This window comes from Apteryx rowi, unplaced genomic scaffold (genome assembly GCF_003343035.1).
Source record: "Apteryx rowi isolate R43461 unplaced genomic scaffold, aptRow1 scaffold_7, whole genome shotgun sequence".
In the NCBI taxonomy this organism is placed as follows: Eukaryota; Metazoa; Chordata; class Aves; order Apterygiformes; family Apterygidae; genus Apteryx; species Apteryx rowi.
Window position 1 is genome coordinate 4,088,227 of NW_020450982.1, and position 27,501 is coordinate 4,115,727.

Sequence of the window (27,501 nt, forward strand, 5' to 3'; positions counted from 1 at the left end):
TCAGCAGTTTGGTCTCTCAGTTCTGTGCTTTACGGGGCAGAAGCCCTAGGACGGCCCCTATCCAGCCATCAAAAGTCACGAGGCAGGCGGCAAAAAGCTTGCAAGGGGGTTTACTATCCCAAGAGAACAGGGTGGGAAGGTTCGTTTGTTTTTTTAAGTGGAAAAAAAAAAAATCTAGGGAATATCGCAGGTTTTTCTCATTTGCTGCTGAGCTGCCAGGCTGGTGGCCGGGCGCCTGCGCGAGGGCTCGCACCCGCGTTGCCTCCATCAGTATTTGTGTCCTTCGTGCAGGCGGGAGACCTGGCCCAGGTGCAGGGAAAGAGCTCGGAGCACAGAACTGCCTCCAGCCCCGCATCCCGTCTCCGGCTGGGGCCAACGGCCGAGTTTGTCCAGCGCTTTTTACCCCCAGGTCGGATTTTAGAGAACAATTAGGAGGAAGAGCGCGCGAGGAGGRCAGGAAGGAAGGAGAGCTGTGAAGCAATCCTCCCGCTTCATGTGATCGTTACAAACCCRCGCGGTGTTACGCGCAGCAGAGGGTTTGCCAGCCCCAGAGCCTCGGACGGAGCGGGCTGGCGTCCCGCTCGCTTCGGCCTCCCGCTATTTCCGCGGGGGGGGGGGGAACGGTGCTGCCCCCCCCGGGAGAGGGGCTTAGGGAGGGGGATGCTGCTTCCAGGCAGTGCTCAGCCTCAATTTAGTAGGCAATGACAGTAATGCCTTCTTCAAACAAGAGGTCCTTATCGCAGCTAGGTGGACAAACACTTTAAAAACCGCTTGAGCTTGTAACGTTAGTTAGAGAGAGTTTCAGGCTAAGAGGTGGATTGAAAATGTGTGTGTGTGTGCGTGTGCAGCTCCAGCACAGCCCTGCTGCTAACGGCCTGCGTGCACGGGGCAGGCCAATGGCAGTGGCACTACAGGTTTATTCTTGGTTTGATTTCTATGCTTTTCTAAGCCATTCGCTCTTTAAACAAGCTCTTTTAGGGCATCCCTCACATTTTTAAAGCCTYCCCCCCAAAAGCTTGTCCATGAAAAGAAAAAAAAAMCCCAACCCACCAACACCAGCAATCAGCTGTGCAGCCAAAATTTGCTTCTAACGTTTCTGGGTGAAATTTGCCCCCGGTGAAAGACGGGGGCACATCGAGCCTCCCGACGGGGGTGGAAGGGAGCCCATCCGGGTGCAGCCCGGCGCAGGGAACACGGGAGGATGTGTGCCCACTTTGGTGGCCGCCATCCGGCAYGTGGTGCCGTGGAGCCAAGAGCCCCGCAGCCCATGCTGGGCTCTCGCYGGCGTGGGGACAACGCATTGGTCTTCCAGCAACGTCTGCGGCCGCCGGGCAGTGAACGCCCGGCCGTGTTTACCCAAGGTTGGCTGATCACCGCTGCGCAGCCGGCTTAACCCCCGTCCTCCCGTCCTGCTGTCCTCCCGGAAAGAGCTGATAGCTCGTGTGCGGTTTATCTCCCCTTCCCACCTCCCTGCCTGCTCCCTCCCTCCCTTTCACCACCAGGAAAACTCCCCTTCCCACCTCCCCCTCCGCTTATTTCTTCCTTACACGAAAACGGCCTTCGCGGTCACGTTGCCTTTGCCAACAGCACGCTGTTTTGCTCAGGAAGCAAACTGTCAAGGTGAGGGTTTAAAATCACTCCCGGAACATATATTTTTAATGGCAAGGGCCAGGCGCTGCAAAACAGCTGGGCTGGGAGRGAGCAGGAGCTGCCGGTCCTGGGGATGGGAAGGGGTCTGGGGTAGCGGGGAGACCTTTCCGCGCTGGGGCGTGCTCCACGGATGCATCCCCAGAGCTGTTCCTGGTGGCCCTGCAGTGGCCAGGCAACCAACGCTGGAGAAGATCTTCCAGCCTGGCCCACAGGTGGAGCTCCCTGGCCCAGGCAACAGGGCTGGAGGAGAGCATCCATGGGGTCCTCTCTGAAGCTGCTGAAGGGGGTCTCCCAGCTGCTTTGCCACCGACACACAAGCCAACAAACATCTCCGCCTTTTTTTTTTTTTTTTTTTCTTAACATGATTTTTAAAAGCCCTTCCCACCCCTGTTTTCAGGCTGGAAATTTAATTCATTTTTCAGCAAGCTACTTACGTTGGCTTTTTTTTACAATGGTTTTGCCTTGCAAGCAACCGTCTGGCCTCCAAATAGTTTCCTAAAATGYCTGGTGTTCTCCCACTAACGGCGTTAGTTGCATGTTTGAAGTGCACTATTTGCACTATTCCGTATATTTGAATTCTGTGGATTCAAATATACAAAAAAAAAATTGTTTTTTTTTTTAGATGTTTACACAAACCATGGGGGAAAGCAGGAAACTACCTTAGGGTCCCAGTCTTAACAGCATAGAGACAACCAGTGCGGAGGGGATGGACACACGCCGGGTTTCACGGGTAACGTTGCCCTTGGGCGCCTCTCCGGGGCAGGAAGGGGCCCGCCGGTGAGGCTGCGGCTCATCTCGCCCCAGTTTCGGTGTTGGATGAACTGAACCAGTTGCACACACTATTCTTAAAGGCAACAGGGATTTTGGCCTCTCTCACGCTGTGGGAAATTTTCTGGCAAATAGTAGTTTCCTCAAAAACCTGCAGCAARCGCATGTAAAGATATTCTGTTTGCTGACTTTTCTAACATTTCTAGCAGCACAGGGACAGAATTTAAGCTCTGGGTTACAAAAAATTCCCCTTAACATTGCAGAAAGGAAAACAGTCATATCCTGCCACAGAGCCCATCATTTTGTGAAATTCTCCCAGAGTATCGTGTTTTCACTGGGTGGTTGTGGTATGGACGAAATCGGGCAGTGAGAGAGGAGGGGAAGTGGCATTTAGATAAAAATGAATTAAAAAAAAAAAAAGAGAAGGCAGGAGGGACATGTAACTCAGAGACAATGAAACAAGAAACACAAAAAGAAAGTCACCCTAAATTTGGGCAGTTTTTATTTTCAAGCCTCATTATCTGGTTTTAATTACAGCATTTCTGGAAAAAATCATGTTATAGGGCAGTCTGAACTGACACTCCATGCCTGAAAAAAGAAAAAAAAAAGAGCAAGGACCTGCTTTTTTATGGGGATTCCCACATCATTTAATTAAAATACGCTCATTGAACATACAGCACCCAAACATTCCCACCCTCGCAAATGATGAGAAAGCTTCACCTCTTCATCGTGACGGCCCATCGACAACGGGAGCAAGTAATTTATTGCTCGCTGGAGCTATTCAATATGTTTCTCTCCCCTGTGGCCGGCGAGTTACGGGCCCTGCACGATGTTCCCACTGCCGGAGAAAGGCGGCAGCCGGCGCGCGGGGCCCGGGGGAGAGCGGGGTCGGATGCGGCAGCAGATGAGCCCCGGCCCCGCACGGAGCCGGGTCCCGGCCGCCCTCGCCCAGGCGCGGAGGCATTTCTAACCCACGCGGGYGGGCCGGGACAAAGTGTGAAAAAGCAGAAGTTTGGAAGAGGAAAAGGAGCACTCGTCTTCCTGATTCGTGTTCTTCCCCGAGGCTGCGCAGTGACGAGGACGTTGGCAGGCGCCCGCAGCGCAGCGGCTCCGGCCGAGGCGGGGGAGAGCCCGGGGGACGGGGCACGCCGGGAGATGCTCGGAGACGGGAGAGGGGCTGCGGCCTCAGGACCGGGGACCCACGGGCAAAGCCGGGTTTCGCGGCGGGCACGGCGGTGTCACGGCCCCGCGCTCGTGGCGCCCAGGGGACTCGTCGCCTCCTAACCCCCGGCGAGGGAGCCGTCACGCGAACGCGGCGGGCGGGCTGCCGCCGGCGGGCGTTTGCAAACCCGTCTCCCCTCGGAGGTATTTATTTTTCCCGGCGCTCGGAGCTATTCTAAGACGCCCCGGTGACCTTTCCGGGGAACAATTTACTATTGTGTTTTGGTGAAGCCCGGCCTCTATTTTTACACTCTGTTTTGCTGATGCGGGGAAAGGGAGCGAGACGGGAATCCAGCAGGAAATGGGAGGGAGCGTCTGGAGCGCAGTTAAAACTGCCCCGGCGCTTTGATCTGCCCGGGGCTGCTGCTGCGGGGCCGGAGCGGTGCCCGGCCAGCGGCGCGCGGCCTGGGCAGGGGGGCCRAGCGCCCGCGCCGGGGCCGCGCTCCCCGCGAGCCGCAACCGGCACCCGCTTAAACCTGCCGCCGGCCGCAGCGGGTTTCGTGCCGAGGCCGACCCTGCCGCCAGGGTTTCTGGGCTGTCTCTGCTCCAGCGGCGCCCGCAGGGCTACGGAGGGTGGGAGCAGGTCCGGCGGCAAAGGGCTTTTGGCAGAAAGAGGCCAGAAAAAACGCGGCGGTGCCGCGATCCTCGGTTTGCCCCCGATGGAAAACGAAAGCCGGATTTCTATTGGCATCGCGTTGCTTAACGGCTGCCGGGAACAATGGGAGGAGATGGCCTACGGAGCGGCCCGGAGAGGTTCGGGGACTTGCCCGAGGTCGCAGGGGAAAGCTGCGGCGGAGGCAAGAATTTGCCCGGCGTTCCTTGCGCTCTGCTCGGCGTTTCCCCGTGGGGCTGCCGTTCCGCAGGCCGGAGCAGTTCCCCCGACGCCCGCGTCGCCCCTTGAGAAATGCATTTGTGTGCTGAGGGACCCACGTACGGCTTTCCGAGGACACTTTTGGGAACCCTTTTAGGGGGGCGATTGCTGCTCAAGCTGAAACGTCTGCAGCCCTACGAAGCATCCGCCGTGCCCGTGGTCATCCCAAGGGATCGGTGGCACGACTGCCGTCCCGGGATGTCCGACAGCACCACCTAGGCAAGGTGCGGCGAGGCCGAGAGCGGCCAAGTCCCAGTGGCGTGRGTTGCTCCCACAGCCCCACTGCAGAGGCCCAGGCTGTGGGGCGGCAGGAGCAGCGCGGTGTTGGACCTGCCCGCAGCCCTYGGGCTGCGTCACCCAAGATTAGCAGGTTGCATGTTCGAAGCAGACTCCTGGAGCTGCAAACTGTCCCAGGCCGGAGAGGGGCTGGAAGAGCGTTGCTACCTGCGTGCCCTGTTCACCCCGCTTTGGAGACAGGAAACCGGCTAGACGGACCTTGGCTGTCCCGGAGGGGCTGTCCCTGTGCCGTTTGCAGYGCTTGCAGGGCTAGGCACTAGCCAAAACCCCTCGGACATTGCGGAGGTGTTCAGGGGAATGGGGCCACGTGGCCAGCACGTTCCCCAAGCCCTGCAGCTGCCCTGCTTTCACCGTCTGTCACCCCTCGCAGCACAACCCCACAGCCAGAGAGCCTGCGAAGAGCATGTTGCTCTCCTGGGGTTGTCCGAAGCCACCAAAATCAGTGGCAAGGTCCCCCTGCGTGTCGGAAAGGCACGTGAGCGAAGGGACGCTGCAAAGCAGAGAGCCCAACTCCAGAGCATTTCACTCGTGCTGCCAGAAATACGTCCCCCTGCGTGCTGTTGGAGCAGAAATGAAACATTCCCACACCCTCCTAATCATGCACCTCRTAACCATCCGGCAGCAGAGCATTGCTTCTCTCCATCCCTGGGAACGGTGTTGAAACGGGAGCTGGGAAGAGGGAGAAAAGCCACAYGGGGTTGCCCCTGGGGACGGCTGGAGCTGGTTAGCAGCTTGCTGCCGCAGATGTCGTGGATGGGAAGCTGCCGCTCAGGGTCGGGAGGGCTCTGTTCATGGTTGGCAGATGTGTGGGTGGCGAGTTGGCACCACGGTCTCCCCAGCCTGCGATAGGCCAGAAACGAGCGGTGGCTGCAGCTCCTCTRTAGGACATCGGGTCCCTGATCATGGGACATGCATGGGACTCAGCAAGGCTTGCGGATCTGAGCCATTTTGCTGCAAAATACCCTACTGTGATGGACGGTCAGCACCAAGGGGTCTGTTACGTTGGCAGCTGGAGACCCCCTGGGTATCTGCTTTGCACCGTGCAAGGCGCTGTACAGCAGGTCAGGCTGCACGGCAGCAACCGGGCCCCGACCTGGGACACCCGCTGCAGAGCAGCAAGTCCCCTCTGCTCCCCCAGGCCCCGGTGCCAGCCACAGCCGCTGCCCCGCGGTGCAACACGTCCTCCGTGGTGATTGCCCTGCTCCCAGGACTTGCCGCTGGGTCCCAGCTCTCCCGGGGAGTCTGCCTGCGCGGCAGGAGCAGCGGCACCCAGGAGAGGGAGACCCGCGAATCCTAACGGCAGGCAATACGAAACACCTGGGTGGTTTTGCATTCGGTTTGATCTGCAGAAATCCCTCCTGATCTGCTCTCCGCCGTGTCCTACCAGCTCTGAGCTGGTTTTTCCCCTGCCCTTCCAGGTCAGGTGACACCGAACCATTTGGACAGGTACCGGCTGCTCTTCCCGGGCACTTTCCCAGATGGCAGCAACCACTGAGCTTCCCCGGCCTGACTGAGCCGCCTGTTGCTCATATCTCTGCCAGCCTGTTCGGGTGGACGAGCCGTCCGCCCTGCCCCTGGGGAGCGGAGCCCCCCGCCAGCGGCCTTGCCCCAAACGAGCTCGCCCCAGCTATCTCACCGCTTGCAGGCGCCGGGGCAGGGGTACAGTCCCGCACGCGCGCACCCATGCGCGGGCAATATGAAGGCCTTTTTGGGAAGGAGCGTGGGTTGTCCCCTCCGCCTGTGACGCTGCCCCGAGGATGGAGACGTCTCCACCTCCACCCCACGCGCTTGGGTCCGCCCTGCAGTGGCAGCTCGCGGTCCCYGTGCTGTGCCCCAGCGGGGCTCCCGGCGGGTGGCGCGGGGCTGTCACAGCCTTGCCCAGGGCRGCGGCGCTCGCTCCGGCCGCGGAGAAGGGAGAGCTGAGCCGATGCGGCTGCTCTTGCTTCCAGCGCAGCCGGCTTTYGGCAAGCACGTCCTTTGAACAGGTCTCAGGGAACCCCTTTCTGCAGATAACTCTTAGATCAAAGGTAACCACAGAACAAGCGCTTCCTGCGATCGCAGCGCAGCCGGSGCTGGCGAGGCCGCCGGGGCTTCGCCGGGCGCCCCGGCAGGCCCTTCGGCGCTCCCTGCCCGCGCCGCGGGAAGGATGTCTCTATCTGTACCAGAAATACCGCCGCCGCCACAGGTAGAACGTCCTGCCGGCGACACAGGGTTTATAACACAGCTAAATATTCCTGCCTCTTCCCAGGAGAGGGCAATGGCGTGCAGACGCTGCGCTGCGCAGCGCACCCTGCGCCTGCACACCCCTGCACGCACCGTCCACGCCGGGCCGCAGCGCGCGTGCAAACCCTCCGGCACGTCTCCTACCTCCCGCGGGAGCTGCTCGAAACCTGTGCTTTAAAAATTGCATGCGAGGCTTTGTAAGGAAATTAAATTTGTTAACATGATTCAATGTGTTCTTGACATTTTCCAAATAAAATGTTTTAAAGGTTTTTCCTCTCTTCTCCACCCAGGGTGATCATCTCTCCAAGGCTTCATGAGGTTACCACAGACAGACAATCATTATGTTATAACCAACCTATTGGAACAGTGCAGCTATTTTCCTGCAGAATTTGGTATTTGGGGGGTTTAAAGTCATAGGAGAAGTCTTGGGCGGGTGCTGTCGCTCAGGCAGGCCGGTCGGGCTGTGGAGTCTTGCAGGGAGACCCCAGGAGACCTCGGGGTGAGAAGACCCTGCAAGGGCTCGCATTTCCAGGTGGGAGCACTGGTGGCTGGGACCATGCCCCGCTGTTCATTTATTTCTTTATTTTTAATTAATAGCTCTGCCAGCCCTGGAAACAGCCTCTTCTCTTCAATCCCAGGCAAAGGCGTCTCTCAGGGGTCTTCGACTTCTGTCCTTGAAATCTATTCACGCGCCGGTTTAAAGGGCAGGCCTGTTCCCAGCCACGGCAGCACAATGACATTGCTCTGCTTTATTCAGCCCTTTTCTCTCCGTGCCTCCCGTGGGAGCCCCGACGCGCTGCCCCTATCTCACGGCACTCAGCTCGGCTGCGGCAGCCTCTCTCCGGGGCGAGGAACCTCCAAGGCTTCGGACACAGGTTAGGGTCCTCCAAAAGCCCCCTCGGCTTCACCGTATGCTGAGAAACCCCTCTCCAGCGCCTTGGGTTAGCATGAAATCCCTCCGGCCTTTCTGTGTCCCTCCCGCCTCCTTCCCTGACAACAGGAGCCCCTGAATGGTTGCGCAAAGCAGAAGATGACGCGATTTTTCCCATCTCCTCTCTTACCTACATCTGTTTGCTTGGGCCGCAGCCAGAACAGTGACTTCACACGTTTGATTTCTTTTTTTTTTGCTCGATTTTTTTGCTTTATTTTCCAACCAGCCAAACGCTCTTGCCTGTTGCAATAGCGACAGTGGAGCAGCCAGGCCAAATCCTGCCCCTGTGTTATGGTAATCGCGCCTGCCACCCAGCAGATGCGGGCTGCAGGAATAATAAGGCTGTTTAACAGACACGGAGGAGGAGAGGGGAGCTTTTGTCTGGCACTTGCTGGGGTTGGAGTACACTTGTAAAGCAACAACTGGAGCTCGTTGAAAAGAAGTGGAGGTTATTAGATGTGTTTTGCTCGCTTCTGATTGCCTTGTTATTTTTCCCCTTCGAATGCCAGCTGAAAGCTCGGATGCTGGAAAGAAGGAGGAGCGAGATGCCATCTGAAGATGAGTTTCTTTTGCTGACTGTCGGGGAATTGGATAGGGCTGGTGCCAGCTGGCAGTGCTCTGGCAGCTCGCACCCCGCATTCAAGGATGCTCAGGCCAATTTCCCTCTTTTGGGGTGTTCCTCAGCTTTGCTGAGGGCCTCCTACTGCTCCTGAAAGGCTGTGGGGTCTGGAGAAACCACCTCCCCGGGAGATCTTCCTCAGACGATGCTGAGCACTGGCATCCGGGAGGAGGGAGAGCGCCTCGCTGGGGATACACCGAAATTTGGCTCTTGCTTACCCCATGGGGACACGGGAGTGTCCTTCCCATGAGGAACCGAGCCCTGCTGCTTTCCAGGAGCATTATGAACCCATTTGGCTAGGTCCTGACAGCAAAACCAGGCAGGATTCAAGGGTGCGCTTTATCACGTGCTGAGCTGTCGAAACACAGGGCTCATCACCAGGGAGCGCGGCCTGAGCCGAGAATTTGGCAGAGCTTGAAGAGAAAAGGGCTGCTGATTGGGATAAAAGAAATTCAAGCGACAAGTGAATGCAGGAGCTGGGCTGACAGGAGCTAGCAGAACATAAAATCTCATGCTTGGGGGTTATTATCCCATTTCTAAGTGTTGCGGTTTTGGATGAGAGAATCACGGAAGATGGATCTTGGTACCACGGGGCTCCTCTATCTTCCTCTGAGTATCTGGAGACAGAAAAATAATCAGACAGGTCGTGAGTCTGTCCATCCATCTATCTACCTACCTACTTACCTGTCTATCCCTCTGTCTCAATGCATATCTCTCTAGCCCACTCTCTCTGCTTTGAAAACAACAGTGAACCCATTCAGAAGGCAGGAATAAAAGAAATATATTCTCTCTCCAATTCAGGTAGCTCCTCATAAATCTTCCAGGCTTCAGTTTGGTCTCCTAGGACTCCTGGGTCAGTTGTGAACCTATTTAATCAGCTCAGATGATCAGTCCCGTTTGTTGCTCTCCAGTTGCCGAAAGGCCCTTTGAACTCTTTGTCTCTTTATTGAATTATCCCCGCGTCCCCTGACGATTTAGCCAGACAGGCCTATTCTGCACGACAGTTCTCAGGTTAATAATGCGGCACGCTGGCTGCGCCTGGGCTGCAGAGCAGCCCACCAAAGTCCCGCTGAAAGAGCAGAGCGCTCCGAAGAATTACAGCCAGCAGCTCCCCTCTGCCAAGCTGCTTATCGCTGTATCTTCCCACGTCACTTCACTTGGCACTCCGTGTCACTGCAGATTTCCATAAAGACACAAAAAATTACAACCCCAGCCAGAAAGGTTTGAAGCCAGCCTGTGCCCTGCAGCACAAAGAGCTTCCAGGGGAAAGGTCTGCCTGGTGCCCGTGGAAGAAAAGTCAACTCTTTTGTGGACAAGTGCTTTCAAATGTCTTGGAGGGGGTTAGAAATCACAGCTGACCACAGGGATGCAGGCTTTGTTTTTAGCGCATTTTAGTGCATTTTAGTTTTCAGCTGGCTGTAGCTCAGGAAGCAGCCTCGGCCAGTACCTGTGCTGAGGGCTGGTGTTTCTGGTGGAGGTCTCTCATGTTTTTCCGGCCCTTGAAGCCAGGACTCGGCACCTCTCAGGATCTGCCCTCCAAGAAGCAAAAGAGCAAGATTCTTTCCACTGGATTGGACCAGTTTTGAACCAGGGAAAAGCTGAAGTGTCATCTCTAGTAGAAAGGCCTTTTGCCTGGTGCTGAAGTTTTGATGGAGATGGTTGCTACCTGCCTCAGTGCCCCTAACAGACTCCGAGCAATGCAGATGTCCCCAGCCGAACACGGTGAGGAACAGCTGTTCCTTCACCTTGTCTTCAGCCAACTCCAGCCAAAGGGGCTGCATATGTCTCTCCAAAGGATGCTGCTCTCCATAAATCACAACTTAGTATGGACCACCATCAAGACAGGCAAAGCAACCTAATCTATGAGCGCATTAGGGTGTTGGAAAACAATAATCCAAGAAGGAAACACATTATCTGGCCTTGTTACTTTACAAAGTAATTTAAATTAATTTTTCCCTAGAGTGGTTAGGGAGCACTGCAACTTGCCCTTGTCTATTCTCTCCGGCTAATGAAGCTTTACCAGTGACTGCTCGTGAATTCCTATTAAGACCTCATCTTAGAGGTTACAGGGCAAAGCAATTTCTGCCCCTGGGAAAGATGCCTATGAATTTGTAATTGTAAGTCCATGTTTGATAGGGATTAGCATCTGAAAGGGGTAGAGTGGTGGATAGTGGGGAAAACATTATTTCAATTAGCAGAAGAAAAGCAACTTAACATCTGATTATAGTTTACACTTCTAATTTTCTCCTATTCTGGCACCTGGGATGATTATTTCCTGAAATCATTCCCCCCACTAACCCAGCCAACTCTTTCCCTCTCCTCCTCTTGGTCATCTTGGTTGAGATTCATGTGTAAACGGTTGATGAACTGGTGGTTTTTTTTCATTTTCCATTCTTCTCCCAGATAATGGCAACACTCACAGAAGGATGTGTATGAGAAACAGGGATATCTCTGTTCATCCATCTTCTGTATTCATTGGGATCCATCTGCACCTAGCCAGACTGAATGAAATGTGATGTTCCTCTTCATACTAAGGAGGTTCAGGACTATGAAGAAGGGGCTTTGCTTGATGACTGGACTCACGTTTAGGATTTTGGCCAGAAGCTTGGGTTTTACTCCGGCTCTCCTAGGTGGTGTCCATACCAGTTTTGGGCTGTGTGGGCCACAGAAGGGGTTTACCGTGCCTACCTCCTTGACCTGCAAGCTTTCCTCCTGCAAGCCAGGGAAAAGACATCCATGCTGCTTAGGATGGGGCAACCCAAGGGCATCTGCTGGGGGACAGTCACCCCACAAAACCCTGCCTTGTTTCTTCTTCATCTCTGTTGCTGGATATAACCCAGCCTGGCCCCAACCATCTGAGACCCCCCAAAATGGTTTGTCCCCCTCACCTTCCTCCCCTTGGGTGAGAGGGCAGCCTGGTTTCAGATCACGAACAGATGCAACACAGTTGGTTTCTGGGGAGGTCCAAGAGCCCTGTGGTTAAACCTGGGCTGCACAGCCCTGGTGTGGGGCAGTGACATCACCCCAGCACAGCCAGACCTCGCTCCCACCTTGCATGATGGGAATTATAACCGGGGAAAAGTTTAAAGAGATCGTGAATGCTCCAGCAGGCCCTGGGAGGAGAGCATAGGATCCTGTCTTTCCCTCTTCTGTCAGCAAATAGCTTTCACTTGAGGGATAAATTAGCCAAGTACCAGCAAGGGTTGGAGGGCTGTTCACTTCAGGATAGTGGCCCTGATGCCTAGAGCTTCACTCTGCATTCAGAAATTACCTCTGATTGTCCAGTTTCCTCTGATCCTGTAATGACAGATGCTGTTTGCTCTGCAGGGACTTGGCCTTTGCACTAACCTGTGGTCCAGATACTTTTTTATGGCTGATTGGCCTCCTATTTCCTAATGATGATGCAATCAGTTTTTGGATGGGAGATTCCTCATGAGAAGACTTGTTTTTATTTAAGGAAGATCATGAAATCCATCCTTAATGAAAGGACAGGAGAAAACCCTTCCACCAAGTTACACTGAAGCCTGAGATTATCATTTTTATGGGCTTCCAATCTTTCCTGCCTCATGTCTTATCAGTGAATGCAGCTGGAGGCTTCAAAAACCCTCCCAGCCTGCTACTGATTTTACGGGACGAAGATTAGAGATGATCGGATAGTAAATTATTCATTGCGTTTGATAGCGGTGGGCAGAAGGGACTATCCAGATAGAATTCAGCCCTCTTCTCCCTTTCTGTGCCTCGTGTATTGGGGTCCTGACTATCTGCCACTCCAGCAGTGCCAAGGCACTTTCCCTTGTGCTCGGAAATCGTTAGGAGCGCCGTCTGCCCTCTGAGCGGACCAGAAAGCCAAAAGGGACTAATTAATGCTGGCTCTTCCCATGGCCATAAGGCCGAACCAGAGGCAGAAGGATTCACTTCTCTCCTTTCAGGGATTTTAGGGTCACTTGTGGCCATTTGGTTTGATTCCTGCCCAGCCCAGGGCAAGGTGGGACAGATCAAGTGGTTGTTTTCTTAGCCTCATTTTTTAAGGCTGTAAGGCCTGTGGCTGTTGTGAATGTGCTGTCAGCCCTGTTAATAGCTGTTAAACCCATTGGCCTGTTTCACTCAGGGGGACAGCGGAGCAGAGAGCTCAAAGAGGGACAAAATCTGCCAGTTATGTACAAATAAGCAGCTAGATAGAGGAGAGGGAGCCTCCGAAAAACTAGTAAGCATGAGAAGATTACCCAGAGTTTCCCAGGAAATACCCGCAGGCCACGGTGATGTTATTGAGCAGGTCTCAAGGGAAAATGAACTGAGTAGCACAGCCCTTGGCTTGGAGCTCAGTCCTGGACACGAGCACCCGTGTCGGCCACCGCCTGGGGGCTTTGTGACCCTGCTCCCCAGCCACACAGCACCGGGATGTCCCATGCGGCCAGGATGAAACCCACTGTGGGGCCACCCTCACTGATGCCATGGGGAGCATGGGGCTGGACAGCACGGCTCTGCATTCGATGGCTGCTGGGTGCCGTGCCACCCTCTGAGCATCTGCAGTGGTGTATCAGCTAGGTTTTACAAGGTCTGAGCATCTGCAGTGGGGTATCAGCTAGGTTTTACAAGGTCTGAGCATCTGCAGTGGGGTATCAGCTAGGTTTTACAAGGTCTGAGCATCTGCAGTGGGGTATCGGCCAGATTTTACATGGTCTGACTGATTGCCCTGTTTAACAAAATGCCCCTCTAGTGATTCGTTAAGGAGTTAAGAGGGTTTTGTGATTTTTTTTTTTTAAACATAGCACTGGAAACAAAATGCCTCCAGCAGCAAGCCAGTACCTTGCTCTASCGTGATAGATCTGAGCGCCACTTGGCCCCTCTTCCAGGATCCCAGGTCTCAGAGTCTGTTCCCAGCACGGTTTTGGGAAGATTTCATGTTTTAGAAAAACAGCCTTCCCTCAAACCCAACCTGAATTCCCATGTCTGAAAGGCAGTCGCCTCCGTTTTCTCCTGTCCTTGGATTTGCTTGAAGTAGCATCTCCATTTCTGTTGCCGTTCTGTGTCTGGGGCTTCAGTTTAGGTGCATGGTGCAGACTGGATGGACACATGGAGAAACACCTCCTCAGCCTAGGGACCCTTCAGGCCGTAAGGGCACCCCGTGTTTTTGGAGCATCATCTCCTGCACATCCTGCACCATGGAGAGAGGCCCTGACATTTGTGCTGGGCATCCCCTGTCCCACTGGGTGCTGCTCCTGTGGCGGGATGTCACCTGGGCTCGGGGACCAGCTGTGATGGGCACAGCCCCAACATGAGCCCTGGGGCACCAGGGTGGGATGGGTTTGGTGGTCCAGCGATGGGAGAATGTGGGTACAGCCCTAGCGCTGCCATTTYGGGTGGCGAGAGGACAGGGCCGGCATGGGGCAGGGAACGATCCTTGCTGTCCTTGCAAAAACTGGACAGTGCCTGCAGACAGCAACGACGGTGGTCGGGTTAGTCTGTAATTAAATAACCCATCTCTGAAATAACTAACTCATTGCACGGCAGGAGTGTCCTGCCAAGCGCGGTCCTGGCTAACCCCGCTGAGGAGTCCAGGCTGCAAAAGGGGCAACGCAGCGCTCCCCGCAGCGAGGACCACGGCTGCCTCGGGTGCACCCTTACGGCACGCCGCCCGGCCGGGTTTGCACGGGCAACCTGCAGCCGTCAGGGCTTCCCGAGGCTTCCTCCAGCGGGTTATTCCAGGCCTGCTCCAGAGGAAGAAGACCTTTTGTAGAGAAATGTGTCTAATTAGCATCCGCCCTGGGGGACTCATCAATCGTCTAGCAAAACTTGTAATAAAACGCAGAGACTGGTTTCTTTCTTTGCCCTGTGCGTGCGCAGGAAGGGAGCGAATCTCCCGGCTGAACCGCAGCGCTGGGGTGCGGTGTGGAAAGGTTTGAAAGTCAATATCTATGTAAAGTGCGGGAATTCTGGGGCGAATGGGGGGAATATTTATTTTTTATGGAAAATGTCAGAAGAAACAAACATAAAATTTTTTGAGCAGTCATTTAAACATCAATATTTTTTAAGGAAAAAATAATCTCTTCTTTACGGGCTCTTCAGGCTTGTTCTTATCTGTTTTCCTTCTTTATTTTTATGACTCTTTCTGAGGGAGGGGGAGGAGATGAAGAGGATGAAGGAGGGAAGGAAGGAAGGAGAAAGGAAGGAAGGAAGGAAGTGAAGGAGAAAGAAAAATAATGTCCATAAAAACACAGAGCTCCACAAAGCTTTTCTAAAAGGAACCAGCATCTGTGTTTTGAGCCATATCACCCAAGAACACCTTTTAGATTCAGGAATGGGTTTGAGTAAGTGTTAATTTTGGCTAAAAAAGACATTTCTTTGGAAAAAAATGGCATTTTTTGGAGCACATCAACATAAATGCTGMGATATAAAGACCTGTTTTTGTACAAGACCTGCTGTATGGGCTACTACCTSTATGAGTCCTTGGGAGAGAACTGAACTGGGTCTGGCTCCGGTTGAGCTTTGAGTAATTGCCTGGCTGCAGGKGTGACTTTCCCCTTTCTGTGCCTCAGTTTCCCTCACCTGTAAAACAGGCCTGCCAGGGTTTGTCTCACCACGGCTGCGCGAAGCTGAAGGCCTAAATGTGAGGGACAGTGAGATTTCTCAGAGTGTTGCAGTGGGAGCTGGCAGCTTCCCTTCTCTGCTGGTCCCAAGTTGCACATTGCCATGGAGAGAATTATAAAATCATGGATCGGAGGGCAAATTATTATTGTATGTCACGGCAGCCCTGCGTTCCTCTCTGGTCCAGCCCATCACATCCCCACCACATGCCCCAAGAAATGTGGCTGGTGGGTGGGCTGCTGGGGACATCCCTGTACTTTGAAAATCAGCCAGGCATCCCCAGGGTCCCCTGGAGCTGGGGGGAGCCTGGTAGAGATGTTCTGGAGTAGGTGTGGGTCTCTCTTGCCAATGTCTCAGACGCTGTTTTGTTTTGTTTTGTTTTGTTTTCTAAGGGTGGCAGCAGGACTGGGTGCTCTAGGTTTGGTGACTTGAATTCTTTTGTTCAAGACATTTTTTTTTTCCTGGGGTTGTGCTGAGAGGTGAACAACAAATAACTACCAGAGAGCACAGCTCTGCATGCTTCCCGTGAATGGATAAAGTGCAAATAAGTCATTAGGAAACCAAAGTTCACTCTCATTTTCACATCTTCACAAGCCAACCCATGCCTTATTATTTGTAACTAAATGGCTTTTATAGGGCCTTATTAGGGGCAGGTCCCTGTTATGCCTCATTCCTCCCAGGAACAGCACAAGGAAGTTCCTTGCCTTGAAGAGTTTGTCAGCAAAAAACTTTCAGGGCTAGGCAAGAGGATTACCTCACTTTGAGGGTGGGGATTTGGGCACAGAAAGATGAGTGACACACAGGAGTTTGGCAGAGAGTCAGGAGCTGGCCTTCAATCTTGCACTTCTCAAGCCARCTCAAGCTCATTTCTGAGATAAATAACACTACTTTAGCTCCAGAGGAAAGAGAAGGAATGAACAGGGAAAAGCCTAACATCTCTTACACCATCGACTACRTATTCCTGAGGGTACCGCATGTTTCCGAATGGGTCCCTCTTTGGTGAAGGGCAGTACGGGAAGCAATTTATGCTGTATTGAAGCTGCGCATCCCAACCTCTTGGCTCTTCCTGCAGACTTTTCTCTCCTGCCATCTCCACGCCTCCCTCTACATGTCACACAGGCCCTCAGCCTAGGTGGGAGCTTCCATGGATGTTTCACCAGCTCTGGAGCTGAAGAGCAGGAGCTGCTGCAATCCCGTGCCTCTGTCGGGAACCCATTGCCCAGCCGGGGTCCTTGTGTGGTGAAGGATGAGATCCAGAATATGAGAGTTCAGGAGCTGCCCACTGAGCCAAGGGAGCGTTCACCGACCCAGAGGGGGGTTTGCCTTGAGGAAAGGCTGTGAGATACACCAAGGAGAGTGCTAAAGATGAAACCATTGCCTCACAATTTTAAAATTTCCTCAGGGAGTAACTGAAGTTGCGCAGCCATGAAGCCAAATAGCTTTTATTTTTTCCTGCAGCGCAAGTTTGTCAGCCATCCAAATCCTGCATGTGCTAGAAATCTGCTTAACTCGAGACCTGGAAGAGTATCATACGCCTTTCCCCATCCCACTGGGTGTGCGCAGCTCGCTCCAGAGGGAGCTTGCCAGCTGTAAGACGTCAGCTGTAGGGTTGTTTTCTGTCACAGTTAATCATGTGTTTCTACCTCTTCTGGTGTCAAAAAACTTTTGGAAACAGCCCTAAAGGCTCAATAAAATGAGCACTATGTTTACTACGTTTAATGATTTCTGTAGTAATCTCGATTTAACAAGGCGTGTGGTGTGGGAGGGAGTAATCAGCGCCGAGTGTGGTTGAACCGAGGGATGTTTTTAAGCCACATACGTGTTTCCCTGGGTTGTTAATGACGCTTGCTGAAAAGAAGAGAACCGCTTCTCGCTCACCTGTGCCTTGATTTGCTTTGCCCTCCTCCTTTTGCTCAGGCTGGGCAGCAAACGGAGCCAGGCCCACGCGGGGCAGGCAGGCAGCGGCTCTCGGACGACTTCCCCCACGCYGTCCCAGCGCCGGGACCTGCCCGGCCCCGCGGCGGGACCTCGCTGTGGGCGCGTTGGCGGTGTCCCCTCGGGACGGGGACCGGGGAGCCGCGGACCTGCCCCGGGCCGGCGCCCTGCAGGCTGCGGGGTAATCGCCGGTCAGGGGGATTTCAGGTCCCGTCGGTTCGACCGCATTCCCGAAGCTCCCCCGCCCCGTGCTAGCTACGGGAGAGATTTTTGCCCGTCTCGGTGTCGCTTCTTCCTCCGCGGTCAGCGCGGGTGGTGCTCGCCCGCCCTGGCTCCCCTGCAAGCCCCAAGGGAAGAGTCAGGTTCAAGTCACCTGCCCCCGAATTCCCAGCCAGCCCGTGCTGTGCAGGGCGGGAGCAGGCACCTCCCTCCGGCGCTTCCCGGGACAGGATTGGAATAGCCAGGTGCGAGCATGGGCCTCCCGCCTTAACGCGTTTGATAATTTACCCGGCGCTCGCTGCCGCGGGAGGGCTAGGCGCGCCGCGCCGCGCGGGGCCCCTTCCCCGTGCGAGGAGGGGACGGGCTCGGCCGCTCCTCCCGGCCCCGCCGCGTGCCCGCCGGCCCCAGCAGCCAGCCGCTGTCGCCGTCGCCGCCGTCATGCCTGCCCTCCGGCTCGTCGCCCTGTGGCTGCTCCTGGCGCTGGAGCCCGGCTCGTGTCAGGAAGGTGAGCGCCCAGCGCTCCAGCGCTGCCCCCAGCGGCCCGGCTCGCCTCCCCGGGGAAACTGAGGCACGGGGCGAGGGCAGGCTGCGCGCCGGCCGGAGCGGTGCTGTCCCCGAGCCCTGCACGCAGGCGGCGAGCCGAGGGCACGCGGCGAACTGCGCGGCGTTGCGGCTCTGGGGGCGAGGGGGGACCCTGGAAGAGCTCCCTGGGAAAGGGGGGAAAATGTCATGTTTTGAGCTTTGGCTTCGTGTTAGTGGGGGCAGAGGAGAGGTTTGGTGCCCATCTGGCTGCGAAATCTTGCTGGAGACAAAGTGTGGATAGTTTTTCCCTGTTTAGTTCAGTGCTGAAACTCTCGGCAGAGATTTATCTCTCCTAGTTACACAGTGGTAAAAACAACTCTGATTTATCTCCAGCAGGACTGTGCACTGCGATGAGCAATTTGTTTTCTTAAGGCTTGTTTTTTCTCCTCTTCTTGCTCTTCCGCAGAAAAGCRTAGTGCTAGGTTGCTTTCTCTGTTCATTGAGACCTCATATATTCTCTTGTTAATCTTTAATGTCGATCATTGTTGAGGTGGCAGGGGGAAGTATTTTCCTCTGCAAACTGAGCTTCCATTCCCTTCCTGAAGACTTGATAGAGAAATTTCCTATCACTGTGACAGTAGTTTTATGCCATTCATGAAAGAACATGAAAGAATATAACCAGGAGTAAGTAAAACTAATCTGATCCTGCCAAAGTCCTGGAAAATTCCCTCCCCCTTTCTCTTTCTGATGCCCCAACCTTGACTGCTCTTCCTGCATTTGTTTACTAACTTGCTAAGGATTTAACAGTGTGGGGTCTCCACCGTCAGCAGGATTAAAAGTTTTGCTGTTGCCTTGAAGGAAAAAAGCCTTTAGCAAGGGTTTAGAACCTGGTACAACTTTCCCAGATGTGACAAAACACAGGGAACTGCCAATGTTTTCCAAGCACTAGAGGAAGATGCATCAAAACACGTGTATGTGTATTCAGACAAGCCTTGAGCATGAAAGAGTCACAGTGTGGGCAAGAGCTTATATTGGCATTGGCATTTTCCTTGATCCTGTTTGTGCCTGCAGATGCATGGGCACCGGTATGTTGGTGAGCACAGGGGTTGCACCTTGCATTGCTTAGTTTGGCTTCGAAGTTCTTGTCTGAGGAAAAAACCTGCCACAATTGCCCCCGGGCTAAAAGCAGGGGAGGTGGAAGGGCCCAAAAGCAAGTCCGCCCTGGGAGTGTCATCCCTGGTAGGGAATTTTTCGGGGAACGCAGTGCTGCTTTCGCAGGCAAGAGTAATTATTTCCTCTGTTCCTTCTCACCGAGACAGCAAGGTGTACTGCTTTTTTGTGTCATCTTGCAACACTTCTTCCCAGCCTGGCGGTGTGTTTTGTGCGGATGTGTCTCAGTGCCTGCCAGGCAAGGCTGAGATTTGCATAGTTCCTTCCCGATAAGATTGCAGACACCTGACTTTTGCTCCTATCTCTGCCTGGTTGCCGTTCCTTCTTTATTATGCCTACGCAAGCTCCTTGTGCCCACCGGGGTGTTTCAGCCTGATGTGGGGGGTATTCGACACTTCCGCTGCCATATTCCTCCTCGGTGTCAGTCTCAATGCAGGGGTCACAGGGCAGGACAGCTGTGTGTGGGGGGGGACTTGGGGGAAACGGTACAGGGCCCACAAAGCCTGGTCCAAACTCATGGCCATGGGGCTGTGCTGATGGGGGAGGCAAGTGGGGAGGTCCTTTTCTCACCATGAGACCCCTGACATAGGCTTTGAGGTGGGAAGGAACCAACTTTGGCTTGGGGTGCATCTTTGCAGCAAGGAGGGAAACCTGGCTTTTGAAGCAGGACTTCTTCAGCTCGCAGGGCATAGGGCAAATGTTCAGGCAAGGCTTTTCCCTGGGCTGGGGCAGGTTCTCTGGGGCATGTGCAGCACGTTCCCATGCCACCTGTGCAGACATTGCTGCCTTCAGCTTGATTTACTTTCAGTGAAACAATCGGAGAAGGACCCAGCCCAGGTGCCCGTGCTCAGGGCTTGTGACTGCTCTGCTCAGATTTAAACCCTCGGCTCCTCACTTCTCCCTGGAGTTGGGCTTTCCAAGGTCTCTCAAAAGCAGCCCCACCGGATTTGGGTTTGGTATTTTCCCCTTTGGCTTCGCGTGCTCTGCAGTCTCATGAAAACAGCTGCTTGAGTGAGATTTCACTTGAAAAAAACACACAGTACCTCCCAAGACTAGCTGGCTGGAGGAAGTTTCCTACCCATTTATCTTCTTACCTCCTTTGCTGAGAGATCATGAAATGCAAGTTTCGAGATTTCGGTCACCACTGAATATGGGTATATCCAGGTTGGCCTTGAACTCCCTTAACCCCAGCAGCAACCTCACTGAGGGCTGAACCCAAGCGTTGCTTCCTAGGCTCAGATGGAAAACCCTGGCCCCGGCAGGAAAAATAAAACACAAATAATAAATAAATCTGGCAGCGATGACAGCCAAGGACAGGGTGAAGAAGGAAACAGAGCAGGCCAAACCTGAAGGTGGATTTTGTGGGTGTCTCTGAGGCTGCACCCACATGAGCGGAGGGGGCGGTGGGCAGCCGAGGCAGGACCTTCTCCTCCACGCCAGATACCCTGGGGCAGTGCYCAAGCCCTGCTCCTCCTGTTGACGCCTCTCATCCCCTTATTACTGGCAACAACAGCTCGCTAATGCGAGGGGATTTCAGCTGAAGCACGCTGATACAAGAGGGAATTTCCGCCTGCATTCCTCTGAGCTGAGTTTTGGCCCTAGGACTTGTCAGTAAACACATCTAAGCCTCTCTGCCGGCTCGCTTGAGCGAGGGCTTGCCGCTATTATTCTGTGGCCCCGACCGGGGCTGCTCCCATGSCTGGTAAGCCCAGGGTGTTCCCAGTTCCCCGAGCGGTGAGTCAGCTGCCCACCCTCGGCAGCCCCGAGGGTTTGCCCGAAAAGCAGCAGTATGTATTGCATGAGATGGGCAAGGAGTCATGTGCTTCTGGGGCTGCATATATTTGCTCTCAGTTTSCTAAATCRAGTTGCACTTCATGGTTTCACCACYACAAGGAAAACAGTTTTTTTGTTTTCTTGTTTTTATAAAAGCCAAGATCCTCTTGCAATATCATGATCTGAAGATCTGGGGCTCTTAAAAAAAGACAATCTCCCTTCTCCAAAAGAGACTGAAGAGATGGGATAGCTGTCAGCAGCAGATCCAGTGTGTAGCTGACTGTGGATGTTTAGTTTGTAAATACAGTTTGCATAGCTCACTTTTATTGCCTYTACTAAAGATCATTTGCAGTTTATGGCAGGGATTTGTCTGCTGCAAGCATTCAGCTGGTACAGACCTCCAGCACCAGAAGGAAGCTGCAGGGCAGCAGTATTTGCCGAGACCGAGGACACCCCCGCGTCACAGGCCAGCGCTGCTTTCTGCGGGCATCCCGGTGGTCAGCCCATGCTCCTCACCCTCCGCAAGGGCTCCCCGGTGCRCGGGCTAGCAGATGGCATGGAGCGGGCTATCGCACAGGCCGAGGCCTGACGCTCTCGCTGACAGCAGCTGGCAGGGAGCTTTCCACCTTCCTCTCCACCCAGCCCCGTCTACCCGTGCCGGGCTGCGGCTGGTAGGTTTGATTTAMGTGCAAAGTTTATGTTTCTGATTGACAGAAACAAGAAAAACCTTACCTGAACAAAGTGATAATCAAATCCTAAAGGGACGTATCTACACATTCTTAACTTCTCATAAGTTCTCTTTTCAACACTTAAGAATGGGTGTGAGTATATCTGAGTACGACAGCCCAAGAGAAGTGTTAAACCAGCAGTTTGAGCAAAGGATGGGGACCAACATTTTCCTCTTCTCTTGGTGCTGGCCTTGAGTTTCTTCTGCATCCTGGTGTACATCTCACAACCCTTCTGCACCTCTGCAAGTGTTCATGTGGCTAGATCACTGCTTGGGCATGGTTACAGAAAAGCAAAACTCTCTTTTCCAGATGTTCTTGTAAACAGACTTACTGAACCAAGCCAGGCATGTGATTGTATACTAGCAGTGCCAGTGTGTGATAAGGTCCTGTCTGGCCAGGGTTTTGCTTCCTCCTGGTCCTTCTCTAGAAAGCTTCATGTCCTGACCGACAAGTCAGGTAAAGGCAGCGTTGTCCCATGTGAGGGACTAAGGTTGGTGAGGGCCCAGATAACAATGCACTGGTTTCACCAGCAAGGTTGTCTTGCAGTTCCCTACCCCTCACCCCTGGCGATTTCATGGCTAAAAAAAACCTGTACAGTGTCATTATTTCAGGGTCCTTATTTGACCAGGCAGTATTTGGAAAATAACCAGGAACATTGTCTGTGGGACCTTGGGATTCAGAGTAAACAGTTGCTTGAAACCCCTCTTCCTTCTTTCCCCCACCATTTTAGACAAATACTATCACGTTTTATCAAGTCCATAGCTTCATCCATTAGTAATTCTGGTATTTTTCCTATTTAACACACAGAGGCTTTCTGTCCTCCTTTGCATATTTATTTCCAGGTGTTTAAGAACTGTCCTTCAGATTTTCTCCTGGCTACACACAGCGGTATTTGTGCTCAGGCTCACATTATAAAGACAATCAAGGTTTGCCATGCTATTCACAGGAGCCCACGCTAAAATGTCTGTGGTCTTTGGGAATCTTCCCCCTCAGCCTCTGATTTCTTCTGTTCTTCCCGCCTGTCTGGGGGTTTCCCTCAGTTTCCCCTCGCCAGTGCTGCTGCCGGTACAGCCCCGTTGCTTAAGGGCTACACTGGTTTAACAGCAACGTGCTCTGCTTGTCTTTGCAGGACTGAACTCTTGGCTGAACGTCACAGAAGCTGGTATGAGGAAGCTAAGCTGAACTGGTGAAGTGCAAGGATGTATTTCTAATACATGTTATCCTTTTCTTCTGCAGCCCGAGGTAACCTCCAGCCGTGGTCACAAGGTGTCATCGCAGTGGTTGTGTTTCTAGTCCTGGTGGCCATCGCTTTCGTGGTCAATAAGTTCTGGTGTAAGGAGAAAGAGTAAGTGCTGGGAGTTCCAGGCACCCAGGATTTGGGTATGGCTTAGCTCTCGCTGCCCCAGCATCTCTGCACAGGTCACTTCTAATTGCCCCTTAGATCTGTGCCAATGCTGGGAACACAGTGATCATTGCACAAAGTGAGCCAAAAATGGAGAGAAAAGACTCCCTGTCCTGCTCTCTGATCACAGTTACTTCTTGCCCTGGCAGCTTTCTGGCACCATGCGGCCCCTTGCAGGGACATTGCACATGCTGGTATTTAAGAGCAGGCTGCACGGGGAGGTGCAGATGAGGTCAGGCTGGCCATGCCTATGCTGTGCCCATGCTGGGCGCAAGCGGCTGCGCTGCACTGAGCTGTACAAGAAGGACAAGGTTGTCTTTGCCAAGGTTAGCTCAAGTACAGCTCATCTGTCCCATAAGAACATGGCTTCAAGACAGAAGATGCTGCTGAGCAGACCTGTGCCGCAAGCGAGCCCTGGAGGTGCTCAGGTCTCAGAGGAGAGCAGAGGCACCCTGGGGCAGGGCTCACCTTATTACCAGGGACATGCAGGCCCTCCAGAAGCAGTCCATGTAATCCAGCCTCATTAACCCCACTTGCGAAGAACCCAATTGTTTTCTTGACCAAGTTTCAAGTCTGAACTTGAAAGGTTGCAAGTCTGACTTGTAGTCAAGACCCTTCTGGGCTCTAACACGGGGAAAAGGGAACTGAGGGATGATTAGCAGAAAGAAGTGTTTGCCTGAGCCTGGTTTCCTAAAAATTTGGGACTGGTGGTCTGAGTCTTTAACTGAATTATACTATGGCTGCAGCATGAGCTGATTCCCTATGAGATATCAGAGGAGAATAAAACCCTTCATGAGAAGTAGATACTCTCATGGCTTGTTGATGACAGCTCCCTTGAAATTATTCCCTGTGCCCTGTGCATCTGCCATGGGTTTCTTGGTGTCTCAGATGAATTCACGCAGTGAACCAAAGGGGGAATTTATCAGGGTGTAGTTCCCAGGTGCCTCGTGTCCACGGGAAAACAAGCCCAAAATAGCAGGAATTGCAAAGCAGACAAAGTCTGTAGAGATGTATGAAAAGAGCTGGGAGAAAAACATGAAAGCAGAGCCAGAGCAGATCTCTGTGTGGAGCCTGGGGCACAGGTAAGCTAAGCGGACTGAGCAGAGCCCACAGGAGAAGGCTGGGCAAGGCCAGTTACCCTTCATTCGCTGCAGGCTAAGTGAGCACACAGACTGCTCCTCCTCTCAGCTGACCCATGGTAACTGGCTAAGCTGCAGTAACTTGATCTTGAATCTGAGCCCAAAGTCAAGGGAAAGACAGAAGATGGACTATAACCTTGTTCCCTGTCACTCTGTTCCAGCACTGGCACTTTGGGCTTTGCGCCAGCTAGAGGTTTCTTATATCTGCACAGCTCTGCAACCTCTCCAGACATGAGGAGAAGGGTCTAGTGGAATCTAGATGTATCTCTGTGCTCATCAGGTCAGCTTCCAGCCCAGACACATTTAAGGGGAGGCATTCAGTTCCAGTGCAAACAAATATATATCTACCCATGTATGTATGTGTGTGTGTGTGTGTGTGTGTATATATATATATATATATATATATCCTGATTTGCAACCGTTTTTAGCATCTGTGAACACGTTCTGCAAAGTCTAGACTGAGCTAAAATGCAGTCTTTGTTTGCCAAAGAAAAACCATTGTCCTTAAACCAAGTCAGAGGAGACCTTGACCCACGGAGCAGGAATCAGAGATGGTGTCTCCCAGCTCTGCCCTCGCCCGCCCGTGCTGGGCTGCCTCTTCCCAGGAGCACAGAGGTGTCCCTGGCTCCAGCATCAGGACTGGGCTCTGCCTGCAAGGCCAGTGAGGAGGCCTGGGGGGATGGCAGCTTGTTTTAATTAATCTGGCCTCTCTTCAGAAGAGACGCTCGCAAAGCTTAGCAGCCTGGCACACTGCCAGCTCTGCACTGTCACTTTGACAGCAGTTATCAGCTTAAGTCACTGCCTGTTTATGCCATTCTGTTCCTTGAAAAAGTCTCAGAAATTGCCCTTTAGCAAGCGCTAAAGAAGGCAGTGATGTGCACACACAATGGACCTGCATCCACCCACCACAGCTAAACTCTTCTGCGCCTCTGGGGCCATTTGGTTCATGGGCTCGTTCCAGCCTGAGCTTCTTGGCTCCAGCTGAGGTTGAACATCCAGTTCCTGCCTTGCAGTTCCTTCTAAAAGGGATTCAGCCTTAGATCCAAATGGAAACTCTTCAGTTTTGCCTGCACGGATATACACACGGACACAGACACACCCCTTCTGTACCCGCCAAGGTAGAGTCTCTGCATTGTTGTGTGTGTCGGTTTGGACTGTAGGTGACTGTTTTGCAACAGACCACATAGACAAAAGCTGGAAAAACCAGTTAGCAGGAGAAACAATCCCAAGTATTGACAAATGAGCCTTACTGAGTGCTGCAATACTGTCACCAATCCAGGCTGGTGCTGGGAGTGCCAGCTGCAGTCACACGACTGGGTTCAGATGGAACTGGGGTGCGCAGCCGGGCTCCCTGGGGAGTCCTTCTTTCATCCTGTGGCAAAAACATCCCCAAAACTTTCTGCCTGGGTGAGCAGCGGCTCTTGGCCCTCAGAGTACAAGAGCAGCAGCTGCAAAACTCACTGTGTAACTCAGCAGCGAGGGGGTCTTTCCTCTCCCACGTCCTGGTGGGAAGGCATTGGAGTCTGCTGCTGCCCCAGGCAGCGAGTTCAGGATCACAAGTTTGGCTGAAGATCCCTATGAGCCAAGAGAGTCCTGGTGTCTAAGAAGCCCTCCCTCCTCAGTGTCACCAGGAGCATCAGCTGCTCTTTTCTTGCCCATGTCAGCAAGGCTCTTCCATTGCTCTGTCTCAATTCCTACCAATGGGCTCTTTCTTCTCCCTCTCCAGGGAAAATGTTGAGGCGGTGGTGAGCATCGGAGACAAACGGGAAGATGTCCTGTCCAACGGCCACGAAGGGAAATACCTAACAGCAGCAGCTGACTTCAGGTGAAGGCCTTGCTCAAGACTTTCTCCCTGAGGCTCCTGGCTCTGCTCTGGCCCTCTGGGCATGCAGAGCCATGACTTCCCTCCCACTCTGGGTATCAGAGACCCCACGTACCTGATTGTTGTGGCCCGTATCCTCCGCAGGGGCAAAGGAAAAGGCAGTGAGGAAGCATCCAGTCTTCACTTGTCTCTCCCCTTCCCTGCAGCAGAGCCCCATGGTCCACCCACCACCTGGTAACCTGCTGCACCGTGGTTTTTTTATGCTGCATCACACCTTTGAACAGGGGAGATCAGAGCCACCAAATCATGGCCCTAGCTTACCGTCCAGATGCTGAGCGTCAAAACAGTCCTCTGAATAAATTAATCTCCACTATGTGCTCCTGAACTTAGTTGTCCTCCTCAGAGAGGGATCCCTACCTCTATCCCAGCCTTCTCCCTTTACAGGTTTAATAGTTTGGGAAGGAGAAGCCTTTAAGATCCTATGGAGATCTCCATGCTTGCCTAACTTCTTACACTGGGACTGCTGCAAGCACAAAGTCAGTCAGTACGTGGCTAACACATGCAAGGTCAGGGCCCCAGCAATAGCTTTGAAGAAGCTGTTCTTGTTGCCAGAGTCCAGACTAACCCTTGAGTGAACTAACTGCCTGTGCTTTTCTCTCCCAATTCAGGTCCAAAGAGAGCCAGCACGCCTACGAGAACACCTTGGAGCCCGAGGAGAAGGTGGTCACCACCGCGATGTAGCACATGTCCTGGCGATCAGCCCTTGTTCTTCCTCTCCAGCCCTCACTTTGCTTCCCTCTGTCATGATGGGCATTTTCACAGGGACCCTCTGCACTGACTTCCCCCATACCTGACTGCTGCCTCAACCTCTCCACGTCACCATCATTTTCCGACCTTCTCCCTTTCCATGTCCCAGGTGCGGGATGGCTCGTACTGTTCTGCCTCTTAGCAAGGCTCCTCAGAGGCTGGTATCCATGCAGGGATCTGTCTCTGCGAGAGTGAGACCTCTCCTGCCATGGGATCACCAGACCCTGTAGCTCAGGCTGATCTTTCCCAATCCTTGGGGAGCCATGGGGTTGCTGACCTGCTCCAGACATGGCCACAGGCCCAGAGCCGATCATGGGAGTTTTGTGCTGGTTGTGTAGGACTGTGCCAGTCCTGGAGGCATTTCAGGCTTCCCATCCTTGCTTAACCCAGGGGAGGGAAGGGGACCAGACATCCAAGAAAGCAGCCAAAGCCCTGGGACCAATGCAGAGAGAGGGCAGGAGAAACCCATCCTCCTCCACTGCTCCAGGCACAGGAGAGCCTGGTCCTGAGTCATGGCCGTCCCTACCCGACTGCATCCCCAGCAGCCCCAGGGCTGGTTGTCCCTTCACTGACACACTGCCACTGTCACCTCTCATTACTAGCTCTTCCGGGGACCCGGCTGCTCTGTGTAAGGGACCAAACGGGGCAGGGGGCTCCCTCCGCCCCCGTCTGCCCCCAGCCACCCTCCCGGGAGCTGCCGATTGAAACCTGCTCTCTTCTCCATGTTTCACCCTCCTTTGGACAGCCAAAGGCCCTGAACCAAGCATTTTAATTTCGGAACAAATCTATTCCTCTGTATATATCGTCCCTGTGAGCAAT

The 27,501-nt window shown here is 53.6% G+C and overlaps 1 protein-coding gene across 13 annotated transcripts; it reads left to right on the plus strand.

The window, feature by feature from the left end:
* Positions 1-1,525: 1,525 nt before the first annotated feature.
* Positions 1,526-27,501, plus strand: PDZK1IP1 (PDZK1 interacting protein 1). 13 transcript variants are annotated; one of them, XM_026086792.1, is made up of 7 exons: positions 1,526-1,620; positions 2,273-2,380; positions 2,956-7,227; positions 7,321-7,905; positions 22,749-22,857; positions 25,780-25,878; positions 26,544-27,501. In XM_026086792.1, the coding sequence occupies exons 4-7, from the start codon at positions 7,587-7,589 to the stop codon at positions 26,614-26,616; spliced, it is 600 nt and encodes a 199-aa protein (XP_025942577.1). In that variant the 5' UTR covers positions 1,526-1,620; positions 2,273-2,380; positions 2,956-7,227; positions 7,321-7,586; the 3' UTR covers positions 26,617-27,501. The 13 variants fall into 13 exon arrangements, 5 of the variants coding, with proteins under 5 accessions (XP_025942577.1, XP_025942578.1, XP_025942580.1 ...); XM_026086793.1 differs by having other exon boundaries at positions 2,956-3,783; XR_003256846.1 differs by lacking the exons at positions 22,749-22,857; positions 25,780-25,878; positions 26,544-27,501 and adding exons at positions 10,984-13,135; positions 13,350-13,415 and having other exon boundaries at positions 7,321-10,697.